We start from the raw sequence: 24920 nt of genomic DNA, 5'->3' as shown, positions 1-24920 counted from the left end.
ACTGCTCCTATTGTATACATCAGCTCACACAGCCTGATTACTCATTCTGTAATCACTCCTCTGGAATAAAAAAAAAGAAACCTACCTACTCCCTTGTGGGCATCTATGCTGGTAAACTCTATTGTCCCATTATGGCCCTTCCTAGGATTTTCCTGATACTGTTTGTGGTTCCCATTGGGACAATATCTGTAGGAAAGTCCATAATCTGCAAGATAAACCTGGAAGACATGAACAGACAAATGAATAATGCTTTTGTCCTTTGAAAGTATAACCTTTATAATTAAGTCTTAAGAAACTGATAGGTTAAGGACAGCCTTAGATCTAAATTTTATTAAACCAAATGGTGCCTCAGGATAAAATATGTACAACTGGGGGCTATAACAGCTGCCCTCCCCATTTAAATCTTTCCACTACTATACTCTTATCTTATTTCAGAGTCGAGCAGAATTTCAGTCTTTTTATTTTGTTCCTAAGCTCTCTCCTCTCCAGGTGGGCATCTAGACATCATAAAATGCAATATGCCTTTTATGTATCCTCACGTTGCTTATGGGACCCCTTCCTCTCCTTACTTAAACAGGCACATACACATCTTTCTTCAAATTTTCCATCAGCTGAGACTGTACAATTTCATAACAGCAGCGCAACTTAAAAGCCAGAGGAACTGAGAGGCAGCAGCTTCCCCCCAGCCAGACGGGACACAGGGCTCCAGCGCTAACAGGGACGGTGACCACAGGGTTGCTGGGCATTAGCCTAACTGCAGTCTCATCTTTTTCAATGTCACTGTCAGTAACTTCGTACTGGCAACAACTATTTAAACACAAAGTGTAAGATAAAGCAAAGCAAAACAAACTAGCCCCCCCCCCCCGCCAACCCAGAAAGCAATCTTAGTAAATCACTCCTGAATTTATAATAAATTTTGAAAAGGCACAGAGCCAGACCTCACTCTAAGTTACTCTGAAGCAAATCCATGGAGCTAAATCAGTGTAAGAGGAAAAAAAATGTGAGCCCCCACTGTGTATACTGCAGCGAGCTCATGCATGCCACATTTACCTTTCCACCCTGGCACAGGGGTGTGTTTTTTTTCCAAGATGCTTCACTATAGCCACCTAAATAACCAGAGAGAGGAGGCCCCACACTTCTGAATGACGTATCTGGGAGATGCACTTGCATATTCTTGGGACTTAACTGTGCAAGTATTAACTGACTTTAAACTTGGTCTCGCTCACTTTTACGGTATTTGAAGCTGTAAACAGAATAGCTCAGGAGAGCTGAATTTTACTTTCTGTTCTCCTGCTGCCTGTCAAGACAAACCCGAACATGCCATCTGGCTCCTACGCCTCTATTTCTCTACAGGCATAGAGCACACGGTACCGCATCCGTGTCAATTCTGCCACTCACATAATTCAGATTAAGGGCGCAAGTCCACTCTATGAAGTTCAGATTAACATGTTCTACCCTCCAACAGGGGTGGACTTAATACATGCACGTGGTCAATTACTGCAGCGCAGCTGACAAGCAGTAACTTGTTGAAAGCAGCTGGAATTTAATCACAATCTGTCCACCCCACAATATCCCATAGGTTATTTTCTCACTCTGTCATTTTCACACTCCCACCCGGCCTTTGCCCCTTACATTGACCAGTTCTCACATTAGGTAATTGCTTTTTTTATAAATATCCAAGTATGGTACTTTCACTTAAAAAAATTGCTACAGACTGCTATTATATTGCCGATGGAACAGATCTCTCGGGCAAAAGCTAAACCATCTAAAGGCATATACAGATCATTTCTACTATATCATATTGCAAGGAAAAGCTTTTTCTTATTTGAACCTTAGTTTTGTGTCCTCTTTAGCTAAAAAATAATTTATCCTATAAAAGTCTACAATAAACTCTTCTGGCACTCACTTGTAATTTAATTATGTCACTCCTGGTAGAGGAAAAACAAATAAACAAACAACCAACCCTTAAAAAAACTTAATGCATTATTTTCTACCACATTCTGTTGAACTACTGATTCCTGTTTGTGCTCCAGGCAGCTTCAAATCCTGGGATGGCTGGTCTCTTGGTTTTACTGTTTCTGCTGCAAGATCTGTGCTTATTTGGAGCGTGTAAGCCAGGATGCAGCACTCACTTCCTGCAGGGTGATGGCTTTTAAGATTACCAGTGATGTTTTTCACCTGACAGACTATACAAACTGTGATACAAGATTAAAGACCAGAGGCACGTTTAGAAAATCTGGGACAAGGCATAAACTTTGTTGGGTTGACCGATTTGATTTTCTCCTGCATCCATTCTCCAGCGTGTTCCTGATGCTCTGGTACCCATCCTAATTGAGCCCACAGTCAGTGTGAGAAAACTAATTTAAACTACCCTAATACCAAGTTTGGTGAGTCTTCTGCATCCTTTGTGGGCTGGGAAGGAGAGAGTAGGCTAGAAGATGTGTTCTTCCCAGGCTAAGCGGTACACTTTGGATATTGCTTGACTACAGATTTCTGACATGTACAGTTGAACAGATATAATAAGATGAAATACAGAGCAGATTTCAACCTTCAAAAATTCAGGCTACGCCGTATAAAATGAGATTTTAACTGTTAGAAAAAACAACACAAGAAAAGCATCCCTGCCAGCTCTCTGGGTCTGTCTGGGCTGGGAATGCTACCTTATGTGATAGACACTCCCATACAGCAGCCCAGCCTTGGTGGTCTTTCAAACTATCTTAATGACAGGGCGTCTAGAAAGTAGCCACAAATATTTGCTAATCAAACTTGAACTATGTAAAAAAGTTACCAGTTATCCTAGAGATAAATCACAGCAGCTATATGCTCTTAACCCATTTTTAAGCAACATGTTTGCTTAAAACACCGTCACTAGTAGTATCAGCAGAGGAGTTTTAAATTTATACTGAAAAACCCCTCTAAAAGTGAGAAGTAGCTTTAGGTTATTCTGCCTTGACTGATGGTGGCAGGACCTGGAAACTAAGCAGCAATCACTTCTTAAAGCCACTCACATGCAATTGCAACAACATCTATGATCGCACCAGTTTGCTCCAGAAGTTGGTCCTGAGTGTCACTGTTTAGCTCACTTCTAGCTGAGCCATTCATCACCTCCACAACTTTCACACCAGATTTCTTCCACAAACATGCAGCCGATGGTAGCCTCTCAAGGCAAAGCCTCTTGGCCACCAACAAAAATCAATCCCCTTCAGCTTGTACAAAGCCAGCAATGCACTGTTACAACCTTGCCACAACCATTATTAGAATGACTACATTATTTTAAATTACCATGAATTTCAGTTCATCAATTATCATTATAACCCTTCCATCATTAAAAAGATATATAGTTCTTTATAGTTAGTTGTCACTTTTTGATAATGTGACACAACGTGCCCTTCCAAATTTGCTCAGAACACGGTGGGTAGGGGTAGTTAACGAATTTGTAGGTTGTTGGGGTTTTTTTAAGGGTATAGGAAGGGGGAAAAGAAGATGAGTGTTAAAGAATATTGAGAAAACCTGTCAGTGTTAGTATGTGTTTCAATACCATAAATATTTTTCATCTGCATGATTTTTTTTAGGAACAACAAAACAAATAAGAACAAAAAGAGAACAAAACATGTAGACTAGGATAAACAAGACACTTGAAACAAGGAATGGTAACATGGATGATGAAGGTGCAACAGTGACATAAGCCCAGAACAGCTGGGTTTAGCTGTGTTACACTGTACACTCCTCCCCCCACACTCACTTATTTTAACTCTTGTTTTTGTTCAAGTTTCTCTTTTTCACACATCCCAGTCTGCACTAGACTCAGCAGCGCTTCGCACGGTCTGTTATTAATAGATTTTGTTATAGATTAGGAGCCAGATTTCGAAAGTCTTCGCACTTAATTTCATGCAAACATGAATGTGCCCATCTTACTCAAGCCCACAGCCACACAGGCACAAATAACTATTTATATGCAGGAGCAACCAGCCATAGATTCGGCAGTCCCCTTGTCCTCTCTGTGTATGACTCCCTCGCAGCGCTTTGCATCTGAAGTGATAAGTATCTGCTAAACATATAAAATTCTTACAACTTGTATATGTTATGATATATACCTGCACTGATCTGGGAAGTCATAAGCCCAGCATTTTGGATTCTCATGGTATTCTCTTTATCTTGAAGTACATACAGCAGGAGATTTATTGCTGAACGGATAACAACACAGTGATTTTCTTTGTACATTTTCTTCCCAATGGTTCCATTACTAGGCTTACGTAATGCGCTGTAAATAATTAAGTAGATACCTACTAATAAGAGGCAGACTGGTTGCTAATGGCCATAGTGCTGTCAGCTTCAGATGGACACTACTCTACGAAAAGGGTAAAGATGGACTCAAGTCCATCTTGGGACAGGAAGTCTCAAGTATAGTGATTGGGATAAAAATAGCATCTTTCACAAAACAGAAACCCAGGAAGGAGGAAAGCAGGTTAAACAAAGGAGAGAGGGGAAGAAATCTTCTGTTACTTGGCAGTGGCAGATTTTAATTTTTCTCAATTCATCTGCTCTTTAGCTAATCTGTCATACTGGACTAAAGAGCAGGAATCACAATGATTCACCTCACAACGAAAAATGGCTTAAAGTTGGAATTGTTTTCATGCATGTTTTTCCCATATGATCAATGCGTGAGCTCTGTATCTTCAATGCTGGTCCACTGAAAGATGGTCACAAAAAATTAACATTTTGAAACATTTTTGTATTCTTTTTTCCTTCTCGGTTAAGGGTATCTATGATAAGTCTGAGAGTTTTATTCTGTTACTATCTTGTCTAAGAAACACTTAAAATCAAAATCAGAACTGAGGTGCAAATGCAATTAAAATTTACAGCTTAAAAATCCAACTAAGCAACTTCTGGTACAGCCTTGAGTCTGCCACACTGCAGCATGTCTGCCCAAATGTTCCATGGGGTGCGGAGGGAAAGAAAATACTTCAAGGTAATTGTTTTGAAGAGACACTCTTCCAAACCTTATTCCATTTATTAAAAACCTCTGATTTTAAGCTCTTGTCGGGTGACAGCTTGTCCCTTTTAAGGGTATGACAATTTAAATGAGTTTAATGGTTTTTAATTTCTCTTTTAGAGTCCATATCAATAATGCTTATTCTACTTTATCATACAGTTATTACTACGCACCAAATTATCTTTAACTCGCCACAATACTGAGACGGTGCTTCACTTAGTCTGTAATTTATAGGTCTGATCACTTCAAGTTTTCTTTCAGTCCTCTTCGAGATTCATGGGCTGTGTACTTCCCTCAGTACATCACTCCTCTTCTGTCAGTCATTGTGCTGGGTCCGTGTTCAGAAACATATTGACTAGAGAATTGATCTTTTGACCTGTAACTCACTGAATGGCCTCGTTCCCTTCTACTGAATAGATCTGCAGCAAACTGCTCTTTGAGGTCAGTTGATTCTGATCTTCTAACCATTCCTGAACATCATTTGGAGGTCACAGAGTGACAGGACCTTTACTTTATTTGTTTCTCTGCCTTGCCACAGAAGGTAGGGGATAGCAGTGTGGATTTCACGTGTTCTTTTTAAAAGGGGACTATGATATTTATTGGCTGTGGTGTAAATTTACCAGGTTAATTTACAGAAGAGAGCGTAGCAGCAGAAAGTCTAACATAGAAAAATGATCTTTTTTTGGAACTGCAGGAAGTCAGTGACAAATTCACACATAATAGTACACATGAACAGCCAATGACAACGTTGAGTATAAAGGTACACATGCTTTTTTTGAACAGATATTTCTCTCTCTTCACCAAAACAGAATATGAAAATACATTTTGAATATATATATTTTAGGTGATTAGATATGTTTCTTTTAAAAACAAATTTCTAGAATTAAAGAAAACTTCCAATTTATTTTCTCTTAAAATCCTAGACCCTAAAGAGCAAGAACCCACTAGCATAAACTTCTTCACAAAAACTCACAAGAAATTGTTAGGTCAGACAGCTTTATTATGCCAGCTCGCACTGGAGCTACAGGTCTCAGCTTGCTTTCCTGAGTTTGAGTTTGCCACTGGCTAGATGCTCTCACTCCCTATTTATGAGATTAGTTTAATCACTTTACCTCCCAGTTCCATTGTTTTAGAAAAACAAGACCAAGGCAATCTAGCTATCCCTCATTTTAACAGAGAGAGAAGGTTGTACAAAACGCTTCACAGGCATTTGGTAGCAGCAACAGTGTCTGAGGTTTTATCTGAAGTGTCTACGGTTAGTACAAGATTTCCAAATTAAAACACAGCATCTCCAGCAACAGTTGAGAGGATACAGGATATTCCACATTGTTGTCATATTTTGTCAGTGGTAATGTTCCACAGAGCTTCCCAAAATACTGGTCTGGTAAATACATAACACATTCTGCTCACCAGCATGTTATAAAGACAGCCTGATCTGTGGAAAAGGCTATCAGAACATCGTGAAGTCTTACACAGGAACTGGACACGTTTGGAATAGGAAGAAGCAACTTTCATGGCAAAATTACATGCAAATTAATGGCACATGCAAATAGCCAGGACATGACAAATGCCAAATCATCTGTGCATGTACACATGCACAGTTCTGAATACCTGAATCTGTGTGAGGATATTGCCTAGCACTGCTCCTAACTCACATAAAGAACATTTACTGAAGTATGGGGGCAGACACCACATCAGAGTCAACAATTCCAGGGGAAGAATATTCAGTTTTGTGGCATACGTAGATCTGCCAATTTGAAAGTTTTAGCTGTGGTGTTGCTGAGATTATTCCTTCTTTTCATGCCCTGCAAGCCACAGAGCATACGTGTTTCAAGATATAGTGCAAGTTGTGCCTGGAAAATAATTTTTTATTTGACCATAAACAGCCTCATTAAGCCATCTGCCCTGCTGTGTAAGCTAAATATAGCACACATTACCTTAAAATACATTTAGAAATAACCATCACTATCTACGTGGCTCTAGACTGGTATGGTATAGCTATCACGGCTTCAGTGAAACCAGCAGACCTGGGGCCACTTGCAGAATTTCTGAGGCCCATGACTGGGAAGTTTATCTGAACAGCTCTAAGTTTTCTTAAGCATACAGAAATGAAAATTTAATTCATACCTTACAAATGCAAGCAAATATTAGAAATTCTCTCCTGTTAGCTCTTCTGAATTAGAATGTGAACTTTTAAAACTGTCTTATAGAATTATTTCAGTGGAAAAGAAATTTTACTGAAACAAAATTCCACACAAAACCTCAGCAGTAACATCCACTTTGTACGTGTTGAGTTAGGAGCTACTTAAATTGGAATATCTATTGATTTCTTTTATTTAATAAATATAACAAGTTCTACTTCCACCTAAAAACCTCTGTCCAGTAACTCACAAGTACCTTATTTTTAATCTGTCCATGAATTTACTACTCATGAAAACAAAATACTAGTAGCACAATCTTCATGCAGACAACAAGAGAAACAAATCAGAATATCACCTCACAATCTGGCTAATTCAAAAGCAGCTGATCCAAGTCAGCTACATGTCTTAAAATTTTATGATTACTCTAAATGGACATTTCCAAAATTATTTCAATGTGAAAAACAACAACGTATCTTGCTGTCATAAAAATGCACAATAGCCAAGACAAAAAAAAAGTAATTTGAGTTATGTTAATGGGATTGGGTAGCACATCGTTTTGCCTCTAAATAGCCGCCTCCTTTGGATTCAGAACGCTGGTAAACACCATAAACTGAGATTATGGACTGGCTGCTCCCACTGTGTAAAAACATGGCTGTTTTAAACAGTCATGAGAGTTTTCAAACTATGTGATTTAGAAAGGTGAAAAGTCAAATTTGAATCAACCATTTAACTTATAAAAAAATCAGCTACAGTTCAATGGTTCAACCTCCAATGGCAGTGAGCCGTTTTGCAAGATCTGTCCCTTCAGCACTGCAGCAGAAAAACAAAAATTGAAAGAAAAGGAGAAGTATTGCTTACAGCTAATTATATCTAAAAGTGAAGTTAGAGATGTCCTTTTTTCCCAAATGATATTTTTTTTCCAAGAAAAAAAGCATACTTAGATTTTATTAACTGAAGAAAAAAAGACATCATAAAAGCATGTAGAGTATGACAGGATCAAAAGATTTGTTTCACAACATTTCACCAAAACACTTCAGTTTCAAGGCTAGCTTTAGGCTCTATAGTGTTAGAGAGCAGCAACCTTAATCTTACCTACTATATACACTACAACGAGCAGGACATAAGAGTTAGCAGCACAGAAACACAATTCATGACAATATTAGAAAGCTGGAGCTCCCCAAGAATGAAAATACAGTGGGCCACATCCTTAAACTCTACTAATATACTTAAACTGGCACAACCTAGAACAGCATTTAGGTCCTCTAACTTACTCTCTTGACAGCTTACCTGTCCATACCACTATCCCTCAGCAGAGCGCAAAGGGAACAAAGCAGTTTTGTCCTGCTTCTTTCTCAAATCTGAAGCTCCACAGAGCCACTCTCAGATTTGTCATGAGAGGATGTGAATGTTCATGCATAAACTTCTTTTACTACGTAAATTGTTAATGCAGGATATACATAACTTAAAACTATTAAACAGTTATAAACACATCAGAGTAACAGTGTAGAGAAGTAAACGTGCTTACCTCGTGTGGATTGGTGTAGCCCAAAAGTAGATTTGCTGCTTTAATGTCACCATGAACATACTCATTTTCATGTATATATTCCAAAGTATCCAACTAGGAAAGGATTTAGAACAGAAAACATCATCATCTTCTCCACTCAGCCCCTAACCCTACCACCAAATATTTCTCACTTATACAGTGCAATCAAGGGCTACACAGACTGAGCTGACAAATTTGTTCTGAGCCAGAGCACAAGGACTGCCCACTCTGTCCACAGGGTCTGTTCCCACCAGGCACACAGCTGATGGCAAATATAAACAAGCCATACTTTGCCATGAGTATTCCTACGAGTTCCAGCTTCTAAGTTCATAAAGCAAGCATGAAACTAGTACTTTATAAACACTGGAGGAACTGTTGAGAACACCAAGCTCTTAAGAAGAACATATTCAATCAGCCCTGAAGGTTTATAATATATTTGATCCTCCCAATTATTACATGAACTGCATTTCATGTCACTATCCCCCCATCATCATCCTTCTTCAGCACCTTACTGAGGTACGATAGCTCTAATAGTTATTAAAAAAAATGTTTGCCCTTGGCAACTCACACAAAGGACAATCGGACAATCTAATCCTGGCTTTTGGAGAGTACAAAGTGTTACAAGTTTGACAATTATGCAACTACAAAAGCCCTTCACTTTTTATTATTATTATTATTTAGGTTAAAAGGAAACTTTGGAGGTGTCCAGTCTAAACCCCCTGCTTCAAGCAGCACTAATGTAAGTTAGATCAGGTTGCACAGGAGATTGAATAGTCAAGTTTCAGAAGTCCTCAAGGATGGATGTTTCACAGCCTCTGGGAAGCATGCTCCAGTGCTGAGACATTCTTTCTGCAAAAATGTTTCCTTTATACTCAGAGTTCCTCTTCTTGCAACTTATGACCATTGCTTCTACTCCTTTTGCTGTGCACCTCCGTTCAGTAATAGCAGTCTTTCACAACACAAATGATATTACGAAGGAGCACATATAAAATCTCCGTTGGTATGTGCCAGTCTACACACAGTTGAAAACAAAACTGATATTTGCAGACTAGCCTAATCCTGGCCTGTACAATCAGTGTGTTCAGCAAACACACTGAAAATTTTGCATTCAGGCATGCAATTGTGAAGTTTGACAAATATGGATGTCTAATACAATACCCTTCAGACTTGGGGGAGAAAAAAAAATCAATACAAGTTAAAGCATATGAGAATAGGCTTACACATCTCAGTCTAGACACACATTTTGAAGTGTATGGTCTGTGTTTTAACCTATTAGAAAAAATTTTGGTTTGAGCCCACCAACTTCCAGTTTGCAGGGGGTCTTGATTTTCAACCTAATACTCATTTTATTTAAAAAAAAAAAGATGAAAAATAAGAAAATACATAGCATTTACACGTTTAATTCTAAACTCAACAGCTCCCTAAAGGAACTATGTTAGAAAGATAATTTTCTAGTTGAATTCAGCAAGTTGGAGACATAGCAATTTCCCCTCTCAGTGTACGTACCATTCGTGCCCCAAGCTGCAAAACAGTCGTCTTCTTAAATCTGTTTCCACAATCTTCAAAGATTCTTTGAAGGTCTTCCCCCAGTCTCTCCATGACCATGAATCTATAGCTGCCAGAAGATACATAAAAGGGAGGAATCCTTTAAGACAAGACTGCAAGTTTGTGTCAGATTGAAAGGACATACCTCTATTTTGTTGAAAATGGATCTTCAGGCAATTTGAGGCTTAATTACAATTCATCTTATTACCTTTTTCCCTTGTACTCAGCCAGGCCTGATCCCCAAAACACTGGAATTCCTAAACATCTTATTTTTTTGAGATTCGTCCATTTTCTTACTGTAATAATAATAAAAGATAACATTGGGTTAAAGGTAGCTGGAGAATTTCAAGTTTGGTGCAGGGTTTTTTTTATTGTTTTTTGTTTTAGCTAGCAAGCCAAAACTTTGAATGAAACAATGAAACAAATAAGACTTATTTGGCAGTTTGTGTAGCAAACAATTCAGACCATAATTTTACTGTGAAGTTCTCTACATTGTTCAAAACAAGAAGCAGTTTTTTTGTTCTAGCAATGTTGTACTTTCTTCCCTTAGAAGGCAGACAAGCAATTATCAATAGCTGAAGAAATAATTCCTTTAGAAGCTCTACTTTATTCAATACAGAATGCTTCAAGCTATCAAAAGAGCTTATGTCTACCAGCAATCTAAGTCATCCAAAGTCTTTAGGACAGTTCCCAGGAATAAATCACATCCATGTTTAAGTGTCTGCAGAATCAAGTGCCTTGATTACTACTAAATCCTCTGATGATTACAGACACTCTTAGCTCTGCACATGGAAATAGTTACTAGCAGAAATATGGTGACCAATTAGTTCATGTAGTACCTCTGTTCCAAGGCTGGCCTCTCTCTGGAGTCCATTCATTGTTGTGCACTCTGAAGTGTGCACATCATAAATTTGGCACGCATCTGTTCTCCCTTCTGATCAGAAAGGACGAGGATGACATCAAAGTAAAGAAACCTACAGCAACCTAGAACTATTACAGCACCAACTAGGGTTAGTTCAGTGTATATGAAATGAGTTGGCTATCACGCTCTAAAGCGACAGTTGTTATCAGAAAACCCAGACTTGTGCTTAAATCTACCTGAATCAGAACTGATATATTACTTACTATGCTCTTGTTTTGCAGCCCTCTGGTAAAATTTCAGTTCAGAAAATAAGGGGCCATTTTCAAGATATTCCTATTGAGAAATAAACAAACTTAGTATCATAAAATCCATTAGAAAGACAACAGTTTCTAAAGAAAAGTGTATGAGAAATTCAGAGAGGGTGAAACTCTCTTTTTGTCCCCACCTCCCATATACCATGCCGTCTGAAATGTAATTTTACTAAGTAGCAAAAAGAAAAGGTGTTTGGCAAGACATTTTCATAAACACCAGAGATTCTTTCAGGAATTATTTAAGACACTATTTTCAGAAATATTGTAGATCAGGTGTGTTTAAGTTCATAGTCTGATTTTCCTTACTAAACTGTTGAGGGCAGTAATCAAGGAAAGGAAAGAATCAAGTCAAGGAAATACTGTGTGTCATGGAAATGCCAAATATATTCCCAAGCAGAGACAGTATATCAAGATATAAAGAAACAGGGGAAAAAAACAATAGCCACAGCACGCAATACTGTGACCCAATGCCAAAAATAAGGATAGATAATTAAAAGAAGTAACTGCATACAAGTTAAGAATTTAGAAAGGAGATCTGCACATTACCACTTTAATTACATGCACTGCATCATCTTCTACAGGAACATGAGTTTCAGGGGAAGCTGCAAAATGAGAAAGAGATGGGGATCAAGCTGCATGCAACAAAATATAATTGCAAACAAAGACCAAGCTAACATTGCATGGATGACCAAAAAAAAATAGATGACAAAGATACCCAACATTTTGTCTGAATTCCTACTTCTAAAGGTCAAAGTTTTGCCAAGTTCAAAGAAAAACAAAACAAAAACAACACACACACACAGAAGTTTTAATCAACAAGTACAGAAGCAATTTTAACCCACATTTTCAGAACTCTCTCCCTCGATGGTAGTTAAGGAGTAAGCAGGATGTCCCCATTGCCCGTCTGCACCACAATGAGGTATTCCATTATAACAGACTATGTTTAAGCCATTCCAGTCAATTGGATAACCTCTGCATCTGGTTGCTGTCAATCCGCTGTCGTGACAAAGACACCACTTAGAAGTTATGACCTACATTATGCCTCTAGACAGGATTGTCTGCTTTCCTCTCTCACAAATTAATTTGGCCCTAGAACCTTGATTTCTATTCTGACATTATTTAGACACTGGCCTAAGTTAGGGATAGCACAGCCACCACCTGCCTAAAGGGGAGATGAGGGATTGTGCCTCTTCGTGCAAGTAGAGATTTCAAAACAATAATTGACCGCATGTGCCAATTACAGCCCAGGAGACAGAACCTCTCTGCACAGACAATGCAATTCTATTTTCTTCTGACCCCGAGAACACTATCAGTTCTCTCTGATACTACTGAAGCTACATGGAGCTACACTGGGATTAAAATTTAATGAGACTAAATCATCTTTTAGAATCATCACTGAAAAAAACTAAAAAGAATACAGTTCCTAGGAAATAAGTGTCCCTTTCAAACTTCTTATAATGATCAAATACCAACAACAGTCCAGGTGTGAAACACTTCACCTATCCGCACACACAAAAATAGACTACTTTTATCCACATAATAAAAATCGAGTAAACTTGGATCTAATCAAACCATCCAAGCTTACATTTTTTGATGGTCAGGGCATAAAAATATTTTGACAATGAACAGACTCCTTCAGCTGCCATCTTCCTTCAATTCTATTCAGCACCTAGATCGAATCTGGCAGCATACACACCCCAAACACAGGGTCCCCACTGCCTTCTGCTTGACACTTCCCCATGTGAATGCTTCTGTGCTAATAACATATGTAGATAAAATGAACATATCCTAAAACAGTAGCTCTGGAAGGTGTGAACTATCCATAGACTCAGACAAGTAGCAGTCACATTGAGAATACAATTTAAAACTATCATACAATCAGGAAGGAAATTTTGGTAAACTTTGTTCTTACCATATTATTGTACTGAACTGGGAAGTAAGGCACAGGTGCTTAAGTCTTTATCTTTCTCTGTCACACACAGCTATGTGTGAATAGCTGAAGACATTAGTTTAAAGGAGCACAGTCCAAGTGTTTTGATTGTATTCAACAACATCACATTACTCAAACAGAATTAGATGTGCTCCCTTACTGACACAGAGAAGAAAAGAACCTGTGTATAAAAAAATGTATTTTCATACCAAGTTACTTAACAGAGGTTTGACAGGTATAGAGAAGTATCAAATTTAAATGTATTTGAAAGAGTCTGATCTAACTTCCCTGTAGACATCTTGACATTTTATAAAGAGAGGCCTCATTCATGGTAATCTGGAACAGACAGTAACAGCTGTCAGGGTAATGAAGAAGAGCAATTAACAGGCAGCAGCCCAGCAAAAGGGCCTAACCCCCATGGTTCTTACACTAGGCCAGTGTGGATGCTTTTTGGAGTCAAACTGAAAGAACATCCTGAAGAAAAATAAAACCAAAACTAACTGGCAATCGTTACAATGTGAAAAGGGAGAAAAGCCAGACAAAGCTCAAGAAGATATAGGAACAGATGCTCCACAAAATGAGTAACATGACATTCAAATCTACAAAAGGAGAAATGGTATTATTGTTTTTCCTGCACATACATGAAACAAGGCATAACATTCACACCGAATAACGCTCTAAACTTCTGACACAGATAATGCTTAGACAATAATCGCATACATGCAGATAAGCCGCAGTTGCACATGTACCTTTTGTTACATCTTTTTAATTAACCATTCATATATCAGGCAGCAATATTTTAACTGCAGCTTAGAAATCAGACAGACTATTTTTTGTCCATAAATATACATAAATGGTTTTTAAAAAATTGTCTCATTACTATGTATAGTTACTTAACAGACTGGAAAGGCTCCCAAGGTTTAACAAACAGTCTGATTACATACCTCATAGACCACCACCACATACTCTCCTGCGAATTTAGCTCATAGTTAATTACTGTATACTCGTAATTAGCCATGTGCTAGCCTCGTTCTGTGTGGTAGCACATGGCTATTTATAATATTACAATCAGTTAAATGCTAGACTGCAGGACAGTAAGCAGAGACCCTGCAGGAGAGCAATGCTGATAGGCAGGAGGTCTCTGATGGCATGTAAGCACACACATAAAGTACCAGGAGCACTATATGGAGAGAATATGTTTGCAAAGGATATCTTAAAATAGCATAACAGGCGTGAGAGTTCCCAGTTTGCAGTTTATCTTGCTTTTATCAACCAGAGATGCACAATCTCCTTACATTTGGGGGGAGGGGTGTTGATGTATGCACACAATCAAAACCATTGTCTGCATAATTGTTAACTGGGAACACTGGTGCAAGATGAAGCTGTGTAGGGGGCTGTGGCTGTTTCCATCTCATGCCAAGACAAGTCTCACAAAACAGTTGCAAAGGGGAAAGGGCACAGCTCTATTTTCCCTCCCTCCCATTCATCCCACAATTGCAGCTACCATGCCAGTGAAAAGCATATGAATTTAAAATACACTCTGAAATAAAGCAGTGCAGTAAGATTCACATTCTTTGCCATAATTTCCAACTCTTGTGCCTATAGAACACAGCAAATAACTTACCTCAAATCAACCCATGTCCAGAACTCCCTAGTTTCACCCAGGCAAAGCAGTTATGGTCTTATCATCCACTTTAATCGTGAATTTCATCCGTTTTGTTGCCGAGTGCCACAACCTTAATTAATGTAGCTTTCTAAATGTTAATATGACACAGTAACAAAAGAGTGTTTCTGGATGAACTGCGATTTCCTACAACCATACAGCACAATTGCTTGCAGTCTGACAAAGAAACGTGCCAATTCTATTTGCCAGTTCAAACGTGCTTGTTGTAATTTTAGCAGTTAATTTGTGGCAGTCACATTTGGAATATGGTGAAATATTTTCAATGGCTCTCACAGAACCAGTTTTGTTGACAAAGTTTACACAGTGGAAAAGAAAACAGCACTGATTTGGCAGTTTGAAAAAACATCCCTGCTCCTGTCCACAGCTGGTGTCTTTGCCACTGCTGGATATTTTGAGGATATATTTGTTTGGGAAACATGAATAATATTATTTTCAGAAGTTCTCGGGTTGCTAGTGTTTTATTCTCTTTGTTTCATTGGTTAACTAATCCTGTAGAGTGATATTGTTAGCTTAGTTTTTTGCAGAAATAAAAACTAAGCTCAAAAATACCACACTTAGAAGTTACGGGCTACCTATAAAAAAAAGCTGGAAAAATTCTGACCTCATTTAAGTCAAGCCAAGAGCTGTTAAATTCAATGGCTAACAGGGGGGAGTGTTGCTCAGAGCATCTAACAATAACAAATGATCCAAGTTGCAGGAATATAGTTACTATACACAAATAAATAAAAAGTAGCATCTGCTATTTAACACACAACTTCAAATATTTCCTAAAAATGGAGAGCACTAAGGCAAATACTTCAAGGCAAACAAAGCACATGGTTTCGCCCCCCACCCTCGCAATATCCAATACTTCCCAAGAACCGAAACATTCAGTGCTTGAAAGGTGTTTACAGTCCATTTTTAACACAGCCTAAGGAAGACCTGCTTCTCTGCTCATACTGTTACCTTAAACATGCATCATCATCTCCTGGACAGACTCTTCTCTGAGCAGTGCTTATGATAAGGTTTTTTTCTAGATGATTCTTCTAGGTAGCTTTATGAATGTAGAGTTTTATTACACAAGTTACATATACATAGCCCTCTGTACCATGCTTGTGAAACCATCTTCCACAAGACCTAACTAAACTGGTTTTGGTAGAAAATTGTGCTCAACTGCTAAACTGTTTTGCAGATAATTGCAAATGCCTCCAAGTTAAGAACATTCAGAACTGGTAAGAAATTTCACTACATTTCTTACTCATGTTTCTATGAAACCTTAATCTTGATTTACTAGAGCCAAAGTTTTGTATTCCACAGCAACGGAAGCCACTGTTTGACTTTCAAAGTTAATTACTCTAAGCTGCAACAGGTATGACACATCCTTTAACCCCAGGCAGAAAAGCTATGTATGGTCTGCTCTTACAGCACTCTCAGATGGGAGTCCAGGCCTCTAATATTTAAAACTTGATGCACAAACTGTTTTCTGGCAAGATTCTGCTCCAGCCCATCTGCTAATCTGACACAGTGCCCACTCAGAAGATACTATGCCAGGTTCAGTGGGGTACAGGTGCCAAAGACAGCTGAAGGGAGTGCCCTCCATCAGGCAACAGGTGCCCTCTCTTTCATCCAAAGCTCCTCCTGTTACCATATAACACTGCTCAGAAATACATCCCCCACTGAAAAAAAAAAAAAATTGCTCTCTTGACTTTCTAGCTTTACTTAGCATGCCAGGGTGTCGGTCCCTGACCACAACTCTCACAAAGTGGACTAATGAAGAGCAAGACAACAACTCCCAAATCACAAGTCCACACATATAAAAAAAAAAAAACCACAACACATTATGTGGCAGAATACTAAAATGTTACAGTAATGATCTCTGCAGACTTTGTAACAGGCTTTAGACTACTGTGTAAAAATCAGTTATGCTTTCAAAGTTAGGACATCTAGCCCACAGAGGACCAAAAACAGAAGAAAGAGGGAAGATTCAAGAGTAAGCAGTCACCAGAAAGAACTAGTCAAGGCAAGGAGCATTTCCTCTCTAACAGATGGTGCAGGCTGATCCTGTACCATGTTGTCAGCCCTAAGTAACCACCAAGCAGCAAAAATCAAGCCAGATTTATGATATAATTTGCCTACAGACAGGGCAAAAAATTAGGTAATCTACTTGCTATATCTGTATTTATACAGTTTAATATTAGTGACTATGTAAAAAGACTCTTTCCTGAAGTGGTGTTTGCCAATGAATTTATTTTCACACTAAGATTCACACCTGCAGATACAATGAGTCCTTTGCTGAAATGCATTTTAACATCTGAAGGTTCAGAAAAATGCATCCCTAACCAGACAGTTACTTGCTAGTGCTATTAATTACAGGGTTTTGCTATTAATATTCTTCTTTCCATTGAGTTTATAAAAAATCATGCTGAATGTATATCTTTCAGTATAATTTTTACTACGTTTTTAATTAATTTGCTGCACTATAGCAAATATTTTCAGTGAAGTTACTTTAAGCAATTGGTGAAATACTTAATTTCTCTAGAACCAATTGCTAATCCAACTTTCTAACGCATACCAAGGAATGAATAGTATGACAATGACAGAATGTGCTTCCATCAACGCTTCTTTTCCCTGACACACGTACACCCCTGCTCACAGCTATACAAATTATCCATGGATATTACTCTTTCTGAAATAGAAAGAACCTTTCTTTCACACCTCAGCCTGATTCCCAGAACACCAAGCCTCAGAATATCAATGGCAGAGCGTACTATGGTCCAAACTTAAAAGCAGAAAAGGCCACAACCACACCTCTTCCCTACCTCCACCAGCAGCAGAGCTCCCTGTGCTGCTGATATTAAAAGACAATATTGACCCATTTAATCGCTGTTTATTTACTGCTCAAGCAGATATTCTTCGCCTCTTCTTGGAAAATGGGGGTGGGAAAAGAAGAAAGAAAAGGATAGCGTGCTGGCTATACTGGTGACAGATCTCCAAGCAGGGCAGAATTATCACTGATTATGGCTTTATCACTATGTACTTCTCTGAGCTTCCCATATTATAACAACACACACAAAATAGCAGTCAAACAGCAACACAAACACACTGGCTGCAAAGCCAGCTACAAAAAATGGTTTCAAAACTCTTAGTTTTCACCTATCGCTTACAAAGTTCCATTACAATATACAGGTATAACACAATTAAAACACACTGACAATATAATAAGTTCTATTGTAAAAGACACTACCTAACACATGTGTGTATATAAATATATATATATAAAAAAATTAGTATTTTGCAGAACCATCAGTTTCCATGAGAAAGAAACCCGCAAGTAGATAGTGCTGTGTACAGCAGATTTCACTGTGACAGTGGACTCCTAACAAAACATTGTGTGACCTTTCTGCACTTAAATTTTCAGTCCAAATTGTGCATTAATAGAGTGCTTGCAGCGGGACTAGAGAATGATTTATATAAAGACTGGTGTTAATTACTGACTGTGATCAGGAAGATAAATGAGAGAATGTAAGGCTCTCAGTAGCACCCTCCTCAACTTGTGCTTAATATTCCAGTGTACTGCCACTGTTCTCCACAGGGCTACAAACTAGCCATGAGACCACCAATATGTCACGTTCTTCCTCGGTTGCTCTCCATTCTGCTCCCCCTTATCAAAGGGATAACACTTCTGCCTGAGATGCCTGACAGCAAATCAGCACCAGCAACAGCAACAACAAAAATATCAAACTTATACAACAGTAGAGTTAATTCCAGCTTATGATCCATATTGCTCTTGCTACAACACAAGCAATGCTTGAAAGAACATCTCTAGATGGCTTCTATTGCTTCTGGCAGCAGAGAAAGCTTTCCTCTTCAGAAGCATTGGGAGGAATCAGTATTTGTAAGCCTTCTGCTGCTGGATGTGCTCTGGTCAAGATAAAAATGCAAAGGGAATCCAAGGGAAGGAACAAGTCAACAAAGAAACAGACAAGAATGGCACAGACAGGAAAGAGAAAGAATAATTAGAAACCCAGGGAAAACGTTTGTGAGGCACAACAGAACTTGTAGAGAGTGATAACTTTCATGTACATAATTAGAAGTTTAGAAGCCCCACACCTGAAGAGACTATTTGCATCCTAGGGCTCATGGTCAGTAAATGGCTTTCAGCAGCTTTGATTTAGTGAACAGAACCTTGCACAGAATGCATCCCTTGTAAATATATTTTGCAGAGATACCGTAAAATTCCTCAAGAACACTGTTATACATTAATGGAGCATGGAGTACCCTTAATGGAAATTAAGCTATAACAATGCACATCAAAATCTTTACACGGCTACTATAAAAATACTTATTAAAAGATATTGCTGGCAAAGTTAACCTTTACTTTTATAAAAGGGCTGTGCTGTTCTTTCTGGCAGGCAGTCGAATCTGTCTCCACTCTCCTGTCTTACCCACCTCTCTGCAGCTCCTTCTGGGTTAACTTCTCACTGGAAGTTCAGTGGTCCTCGCACATCTTGCTGTATATGCACTAAAAACTAGTCTGAACAGCAGAGAGGAAGAAGGTGCCTCTCAGCACCAAGCATCCGTATCTTTCTCTCAAAGTTTCATCATCTACTTCACTCCCCTTGACTCTCAAAGACAGCTAAACTCTTTTGTAGGATCAAGTCCCCAAAAACCTACTGAATGCTATACTTTACATAACAAACACGTATCAGAGCTAAAGAGGTGGACTAAACGAGAAAGCTTCAGTCAGTGGCAATACCTAGGCATAAATCTTGCCCATTTCCTCTTTTAATTGTAGGATGAGCTACAAGGGGAACTAAGCCTTCAGTCCAGTGCTACATGTAACATTCACTACTTCTTCTGAAAGAAGAGATTAAATGAACACAAATACCATTATTATAAAAGTGGCAGCCGTATTTCTTCAGCCATGCTGTCACTTACAGAAAAACACAGAACAGTAATACCAAGGGTCCCCGATTGTATTCGCATTCTCAGCTAATCCTCTGACTGCTTTTCACCTCAGTTCAGTGGGAGTCAAATTGCAACAAATACCACAATATATGAAATCACCTCAGTGGTTTGTGTGATCAGGCAGAAAACTAATCAAATCTGCATGAAACTGACTGAATGCCACGTGCTATACCACCCACAAGGTCTGGTGTGATTTAACTGCAACAGCAAACGACAGAGCTATATTCCAAGCGATTCAGGAACACAACATTTTTTGCCTTACACGTGGAAAACTACACCCACTACAACCTTGCTTTCTGCACTGCACCCCTAGTTCCCTCAGCCCCTCCTCTCCACGGGAGCTTTCTGCAAGTTTCTGTCTTCTTTATCCTTGAATGGCAATATCCAGAGACACCTTAACTTCACTTCTCAGCTCATGCTAAGGTCTATTTTCTTATGGTAACATCTCATATATGCTCTATGCACAGCACCTCTCAAATGTAACCAACTGAGGTTTCAAAGGAGGTCATAATAAACTATCAGATGAATCAAAAGGAAAAAGAACGTAAATATTCTAAGCGCACTTTCCTTTGATTCCTCTGTAACTGCAGTTAGTTGAAACCCCTATCATCCCCACTGGTTTAGCCTGCAGAGCAGTTAGGTATGTGTGAACTATATGAATTCCAGAGGAAACCAAGCCAGAAACTCCACTAGAGGAACCCATCAGATGCACTCCAACTCCTAACAGCAACATAAGCATTCGAAGCAGTTCCTTCAGACAGCCTCAAACCACGCACTTGGTGAGGAAGTTCAGTGCAGCAGATCACATCAAATCTAGTCCAAAGTAAAAACAAACCCTCAACTTAGACATAGGGTAGATATAAGGTCATAGCCACGACTGTTTCCATTTACTCATGCACTTCTGTTATACCAAACTACTTGCAAACATATACACAGCCTCAGTTTTCTCCAGGTTTTTCAGTGACTGTGTTTTCTTGGTGGAAAAGTAGCAGTGGCATTTAGGTTGCTACTGAAATCTTTTTGCTTCATTTATGCAGGCATTCAGTGGAACAAAATGCACTTCCCTCTTCTTTCTAGAAGCCAGTTTATGCCTTTTTTCCCCTCTAGAAAGTTTCTCTACTCAAACCTGAAGTCTAGATGCAACTTAAGTCCAGATGGCACAAGTAAAATTGTCCACCCTCCTGTAGTTTACAGTCACACGTTAATAGCTGGAAGAACAGTACAACTGGGCAACCACTTTAGAGAAGCAACATCTGATCACATATGGGACTATTACACCATGAAATAAAATATGGATCTTCAGTTGCCATTCAGTTCTTTGCGATTAACCATAATGGACGAGGAAGAAAAATAAAGATGGAGAGGAAGAACACTTCAGTGCCATATAAAATGTTCCTGAACAGCTGAAAAGCAGACAAGCACCATGAGATAGCCAGACAGATGTAACAAAGATCACAGTAAATCTGTCACCAAGAGACCAGTGGCACGCAAGAGCTACATTTATGACTGCAAATATGAAAAGAGCAAACATGCTAACACTTCTATAGAAAACACACGCCTTTTCTCTCTCTACAGTAGGTGCCTGATGCTACAATTTGACACTGATGGACAACTCCTTCACCTCCCTGACACACCGAATCCAGCACAGCTCTGCGTATCTGAAAGGAGTCCCCGCATGCAGAACATCTCACAGCTACTAAAGACAAAAGAATTGAGAAGGCGCATGACATATGATGCCTGTTCTAATGAACACTTGTCTCGTTATAAAAATCTGGAAATCACACTAAGTGGAAAGCTCATGCTGCATAACAGTGTATTAACAGATTATTTTCTGACAAATCACTCAATATGAAGGAACCATCATTAAGAGATCAACCAAAAAAAACCAAGAGTGGGAAACAATCAAAACTGTATTTTCCATGGTAGAAACACACAAAAAGGAAAAGCTTAAAAAATGAAGGTATAGCTGATTTATACATAAAAGGAAGTCGATTTATGTATAGGAGTGACTTGCTTATCAAGCCTTAAACATTAATACTCCAAATATAGAGTTAACTTAAAAAGATCATGTTTGGCTCCAGGGACAATGTACTAAACTGCTCCTAGGTAATTCTTTACAGCTGTCTTAATACAAACTCAATTTAGTCCCTAACAGTCACTGTGGACTAGTTTGCCTGTATACGTTTGCTGTGCAAAAAAACCAACCAAACAAAAAAAAACACCACAAAAACCAAAAACCACCAAACTCTTAATACGGCCTTGAAAACAGGATTTGCTCTTTCATAGAGACCAGCAATAGTAACATACATTATATCCTCTTCACTGACCTAGAATGCTTTACAAACTGCCTTTCAGAACCATGCATTCCTTATAACACAGACTGAGTGAAATGCAGCAGCTTCTTCTGAAAAAAATACAGAAACACATACAGGCTACAGCAAATAAAGAATAGCATTTCCACCTCTGGTGAAAGATTTTATTTCAGAGGCAACACTCAGCTAACTATTGCTACTGTTATGTTTATTGGATGAAACTGATTAGTCTTGGCCAGAAGATAACATTTCCAGTAACTGAAAACCCACAGTGCTCCAGAGTGTAAGACTGGCATGAACCCAAAGTGGCAGCTCACAAAAGCATCACCATTACTTCGAAGAGCATCACCTGGCAGTGCTCTTCGATAGTCTTTGACAGCAGCAGCACCTTGCCTACCCCCCGCAAACTCCATAGAAAAGCGTGCTAGGAGCCAGCAAACTGGGCTGGTGGGCCCATGGAGAACACGCGGCACCATCAGCAACACTTCTGAAAAACAAGGACACCCAGCAGAGTGCTAAAACAGTCAGGAAGCCACACTCCAACACAGATGACCACTAGCATGTAGATAACAGTAATTTTTTTTAAACCCATTCTTATTCATCTAAGAAAGTTACAAAGAAATTTATAAGTCACCCTCCTAATCACCACCGGTGTTTTACCTAAATAGATCAAGCCAAAGCCTCCCTGGCCGATCTGACTGCCCAAGCGCCAGACTTTTCCTTCGGTGTCTTTCAGGATCATGTCTCTTGGGAGAGGAACTGGCAGCTTGACTCTACCGCGCTCCTTAGGCGGCATCGCACCTTGAGGGGGGGAAATGAAAGAGAAAGTTAACTTTCGTCAGGAGAAACAATATCCCTCGGTGCCCTTTGCCCAACAGGCACCGAGCAACGGCCCAGCTCCCCGTGGCCTCCCCGGGCGGTCCCCCTCAGGGCGGCGGCCGGGCGCCGGGCGGCTCTCCCCCGCCTCAGGCCCGAAGGACCTGTTAGTTAGTGGAGCGGCAGGCCAGGGTGGCTCACTCGCAGCGGCCTCCGCTCCAACGCTCCACAGGACAGGGGTAGTAAGCGGCCCGCGCTCGGCCCCGCCGCCCGCTCCCCCTACACCCACCTCCGCAGGGCGTCCGCGGCCTCCCCCCGGCGCCGGCTACAAACTTCCCAGACAAGAACTTCCTGCAGGCCGGGACCGGGCGGCGAGCCCCCGCCCACAGCAGCAGGAGGCGGTGGATCGCCGTCCTCCCGCGTGAAACCCCTGGGCGGGGAAGAGGGAAGGGCCGGGCCGGGCCGCGGCCCTGCGCTCCCTCAGCCGCGCGGGGCCCGCCCTCAGTGTGTGGGGCGGGAGCGGGGGGGAAGAGGAGGCGCGCGCCGTTCCCGCCTCCCCGCAGCGCGCGCTGCCCCCTGAAGGGCGGCACCTGCGTCGGGCGGGAAAGGCAGAAGCGGGATGGCGGCCCTCACCCCCGCCCCCTCAGCGCTCCCTCTCTTTAAGCTGCACTTCGCAAGTGAGGAATTTACTTCTTATTTTTTTTCTTGTAGTGCTGTTCCCTGGCTGAGGTTAAAAAAAAAAAAAATCTTAGCTCGCAGGGATTTTGGGGTGCAGCAAGGACTTCAAGAGCTGTAATGAAGTCACAGAGCTTTATTGGTCAGGCCGCTTCATTTTTACCTCAGAACGTTTCTGGCCTAGGCCAAGGATCACTTCTACGCACAGAAACTTGCCCAAAACCAGCATGGAATGCCTCCTGCATTCACCCGGAGTGAGGCGATGACAGCTCACCTGCCTGGAGCATTGGGAGCCATCAGCAGGACAACAGGAAAAGGCGATGGCCACCTCACTGCCAGTCAGCCATTGCTCCAAGCAGGTACAGAGGACAGATGGAGCTGACCTGGGGGTAGATCAGCCCCATCACGACCAACAGCTTGTGAGTTGGTAATAAAGGACACAGGAAGGTTAGTTGTTTTTTTTTTTTTTACTTGCCAAGCTCAGAGGGCATACCTCTGATAACAAGCCACCATCTTGTGTGAGCTTTACTTTATTAATAGGATCCACCCACCCACTGAGCACACTACACCTAGATAGAGCTCACTGGGGACCACCACATCTTCCTAGCAATGACCAGAAGTCCTTTTACTAAAAAAAGGTTGAAGAATAATCAAAGTCCAGAACATCTTGAGCAGCTACATAATTTGCCAGTGAACTGAAAAGTAGTAACACAGATCACAACTGCAGAGTATGTAGTGCCATCAGTAGAGAGGGTGTTAACATAACAACCCTTTCTGCTTCATCACTCTCACAAGCTTTGTGGTTTTACCATTACTAAAAGGACCAGCTAAAGAATTGCCAGTAGAAAGCTCCGCCATAAAGCAAACAAATTCAAGATTGCCAGAAAGCATTTCATAGGGTTTCTCCCCTTTATAACAGCTGTCAAAACAGACTGTAGGAGGGTGTTGTTGGGGTTTGTTGGTTTGTTTTTCAATAAAAAAACAAAACCGCAGGTGTCCAGTACTGTATCAAAGAAACTATTACCATTCACTGGAGAGAGCTAGCACCTTTATTCACAGAGGCCATTTGGGCAATCCTCTCAGAATATCTGTCACTTGGTATGAGAGCCACCATTCTGCCATGGGTGAAGGGTTTTTTCACAAGAAAATTGTCTTCAAGTA

General features: G+C 40.1%; 1 protein-coding gene across 3 annotated transcripts in view; it reads right to left on the bottom strand.

Moving 5' to 3' along the window:
- Positions 1–23572, bottom strand: part of VRK2 (VRK serine/threonine kinase 2) — a 46928-nt gene extending 23356 nt beyond the window's left edge. For all 3 annotated transcript variants that reach the window (XM_068420347.1, XM_068420439.1, XM_068420527.1), the window contains exons 1-8: positions 23374–23572; positions 22929–23069; positions 11942–11997; positions 11348–11417; positions 10431–10518; positions 10184–10292; positions 8660–8752; positions 86–218 (exon numbers count right to left, since the gene is read on the bottom strand). In XM_068420347.1, coding sequence (XP_068276448.1) covers positions 86–218; positions 8660–8752; positions 10184–10292; positions 10431–10518; positions 11348–11417; positions 11942–11997; positions 22929–23064 — 685 coding nt within the window. In that variant the 5' untranslated portion in view covers positions 23065–23069; positions 23374–23572. The remainder of the gene's footprint in view (positions 1–85; positions 219–8659; positions 8753–10183; positions 10293–10430; positions 10519–11347; positions 11418–11941; positions 11998–22928; positions 23070–23373) is intronic.
- Positions 23573–24920: the final 1348 nt, after the last annotated feature.

Source organism: Nyctibius grandis, chromosome 1 (assembly GCF_013368605.1).
Source record: "Nyctibius grandis isolate bNycGra1 chromosome 1, bNycGra1.pri, whole genome shotgun sequence".
In the NCBI taxonomy this organism is placed as follows: Eukaryota; Metazoa; Chordata; class Aves; order Nyctibiiformes; family Nyctibiidae; genus Nyctibius; species Nyctibius grandis.
Note: the sequence above shows the minus strand (reverse complement) of the source record. Positions and strands in the feature narration are given on the sequence as shown.